This window comes from Ornithodoros turicata, unplaced genomic scaffold (genome assembly GCF_037126465.1).
Source record: "Ornithodoros turicata isolate Travis unplaced genomic scaffold, ASM3712646v1 Chromosome31, whole genome shotgun sequence".
Lineage (NCBI taxonomy): Eukaryota > Metazoa > Arthropoda > Arachnida > Ixodida > Argasidae > Ornithodoros > Ornithodoros turicata.
Window position 1 is genome coordinate 141,816 of NW_026999355.1, and position 2,857 is coordinate 144,672.

Genomic DNA, 2,857 nt, shown 5'->3' on the forward strand with positions numbered 1-2,857 from the left:
GCAAAGCGCAGGTTCGAAGGCGCGATGTTGAACGCAGTTTTCAGAAGCACGCAAAAGTATATAAAAATTGAGTGCATGCACAGTCGTATGAAGCTGTCCAATTATTTCACGAATCGCCATTAGCATCAGCGCGGAATGTCATTTCTCTTTGCCGTGTAGCTACGCTTAGCTTTTGCGAATGACATTCATACGAATGTCGTTCGTTGGGAATGACATTCAGTTTCCCCGTGTGACAGGGGTATCACATGGTGTGCCAGAGCCAGTGCAGCAAACAATTCACACACAAAGCAGTTCATTACTGCGTGTTATCCGAACGCATGTGTGTGACTGCGTACTCGGCTAGCAGTATCCACGAGAATACTTAACAGATCTATTTGCTGCGGATACGAATAGTTCCTTTTGCCCTCCCCACACGCGTAGTTCTGTTAGCGGCAGGCAGTCGCCCTCACACCCTCAGCAGTGAAACTAGAGTAACCTCCCCAACACACACTTGCATGTGTTGGGAAAGCCGCATGCACGAGAATACTTACATCTATTGGCTGCAGATACGGACTCCTTGGGATGCAGACGTCGATGCAGATACGCGGGTACAACATTTCCAAGTGCATACAACATTAAAAAGTATCTTTTATGACTTCGAATATCCGGGAACAAACACAACGAAGTACGCAAAGGCAAAAATAGGATTTGGGCAATGAACGTGGACGACACATTACACATCAATCTGGCCCCTTGTTGACACTGTAATAGTTGTTACGATTCTTACAATGACTGCCGTCCACATAGCCAACAATAAGATGCTTCCAACAAAAACGAATCGAATAATGTGTTCCAATGTATCGTTTTGAGCCACACGTTCACCTTCAGTAGGAACTACGTAGTTGAACTCCGCTCCGATGGCAACCTTCTGGGTAGCAAGCACGGGACATTGTAGATGGCATTCAAAACATCCAGGTATGATAGTGACACAGAAAGCTTCGCTCTTGTTCAGCGTAAAGAAGCTTGTGGTCGAGTTTGCTGCGGCCTGATGTGTGATATGGCGACGTTTGTTGAGCTGATCGTAACAGACGTCCGACCACAGAGGCACCGGCCAAATGGTGACCAGGAACAGGCGACAGGCGACGCTGTCTCGTGTGGTGGTGACTGTCACGTCTAAGACGCTGTCGCTCGAAGTCCATGTGAAGTGGACGTCGCGAGCGTCGCAGCAACGTGGAGGAGGGTTGGTTCCCCGAAGTTGTGTGACCGCGGAGGTGACATTGTGGCATTTGCGGTAGCAGTTTCTGCCCAGAGAAGGTGCAAGAAGTCGTTAGGTTGAGTGGAACGTCTGGTCACCTTATAGACGTCCCGATGAATAAGCTTATGCGTTACTGCGGGGGCACAGAGAGCAATGAGAAGTGGGCTAAGCTAAAAAGATCTAGTACGGCTCAGAGCAAAAATATTTAGCCCACGCCCTCCTGACAAAAGCTCTCTGGGTACAAAACCCTCCAAAAAGCAAGCAAGCGGAAACAATATTCGTCCGACTATTCAATCGCACCCAGCTTTTCTCTCTTCTTCCACACATGCGCACTTACTGGTGTGCCTCACCCCATATGAACACGACCGACCCGCCCACACAAAGGCCCTCGAGGCTGCTCTTAAGCACGTAATAAAAACGCGTTGTTATTATTATTATTATCAATACCAGCATTATCATTATTATTATTACGGTGTAACGATCCAATCACTCCCGCAAAACCGCAAACGTTGTAGCGGTGTACCCCGAGCGTTGTCCGTACCGTTTGATGGCTGTGAAGCAGTAGAACCCGCTCTTGAGCTGCTTGAACCGTAGTGGCATGGGCCAAAAGGGTGAAGTGGTCTCGCGTACAGCGACCGCCTGCCGCCTGGGGTCTCTACATTCCACGTCCGACGGCAGCTTCCATAGGGTGAAGGCGTATCCCTCGTGGTACTGTTTGTCTGCTCGGGCATCTAACAAGCGAATCTCTCCACTCCAACTTTCCAGTTGCACAAGCAGGAATGGGAGAAAAGGCAGCGTCGCGGCAAGGTTCAACATTGTTCTTCCTTCTCCTTCCTCCTCACAGTGCGGCAGTGATCTTCTTCTTCCACCCCAGCGCAATGACCGTTAGCCACTAAGGGCGGTGACCTTCTTCTTCTTCGTCTTTCTCCGCAGTGGCGCATAGCACGGGGCAATTGGCCACGGATCGTGACCTGCGGCGGTGGCGGTGACGTGCAAAGGTTGGCAGACTTTCTTCTTCTTCTTCTTCAAAAGAGTGGCGCATAGCCCAACGGGTATAGAAGCCCGGTTTGACCAACGTTCACCAACGCTGGTTAACTTTGAACCGGGATCAAGCGTTGCTAAAACCTGAAGTTAACACTCAGTTATTTTTGGAAACATTAGTCGGTGACGCGATGAATGATTCAGTACAATAACTCACTTTAGTTAAGCACAGTTAAGCGTTAAAATCAAGTTAAGGGGCCGTTGATCTCGGTTCAAATGTTAATCGGCGTTGGTGAAACCGGGCCCGTACGCGTATGTGAGAAACGCTGAGCACGTGCAGTGTATACCACTGCTTACCAGAACACCACAGTTCTCTTTCCCTTGACGACCACGCGTAGTTCTGTTAGCCCCAGTAGCGCTCACACCCTCAGCAGTGAAACTAGGTGGTGAATGAAAGGGCTCGCCGTTGTCGCCTCACAGAGGTGGGCTACGACTGACGCCCTGGGGGAATGCGCGTCCTGGGCCGACATATGTCTGAAAGCGTCTGAGGAAAATCCAGGAAAAACCCCAGACAGCACAGCCGGCCCGGGGATTCGAACCCGGGTACCTCCCAGTCTCGACGTGACATGGCCAGCACGCTAA

General features: G+C 50.3%; 1 protein-coding gene across 1 annotated transcript; it reads right to left on the minus strand.

The window, feature by feature from the left end:
- Positions 1-607: 607 nt before the first annotated feature.
- Positions 608-2,136, minus strand: LOC135373719 (uncharacterized). The gene is made up of 2 exons (XM_064606797.1): positions 1,776-2,136; positions 608-1,280 (listed from the first exon to the last, which is right to left on the minus strand). Exons 1-2 carry the CDS (start codon positions 2,048-2,050, stop codon positions 713-715), a joined length of 843 nt encoding a protein of 280 aa, XP_064462867.1. The 5' UTR covers positions 2,051-2,136; the 3' UTR covers positions 608-712.
- Between the last annotated feature and the right edge of the window lie 721 nt (positions 2,137-2,857).

Excerpts from the sequence above, each read along its gene's own strand:
- LOC135373719 (XM_064606797.1), bottom strand. The coding sequence starts at position 2,050 with ATGTTGAACCTTGCCGCGACGCTGCCTTTTCTCCCATTCCTGCTTGTG. Across the intron at positions 1,281-1,775 it reads TGCTTCACAGCCATCAAACG|AAACTGCTACCGCAAATGCC; the intron begins GTACGGACAACG and ends TTCTCTGGGCAG.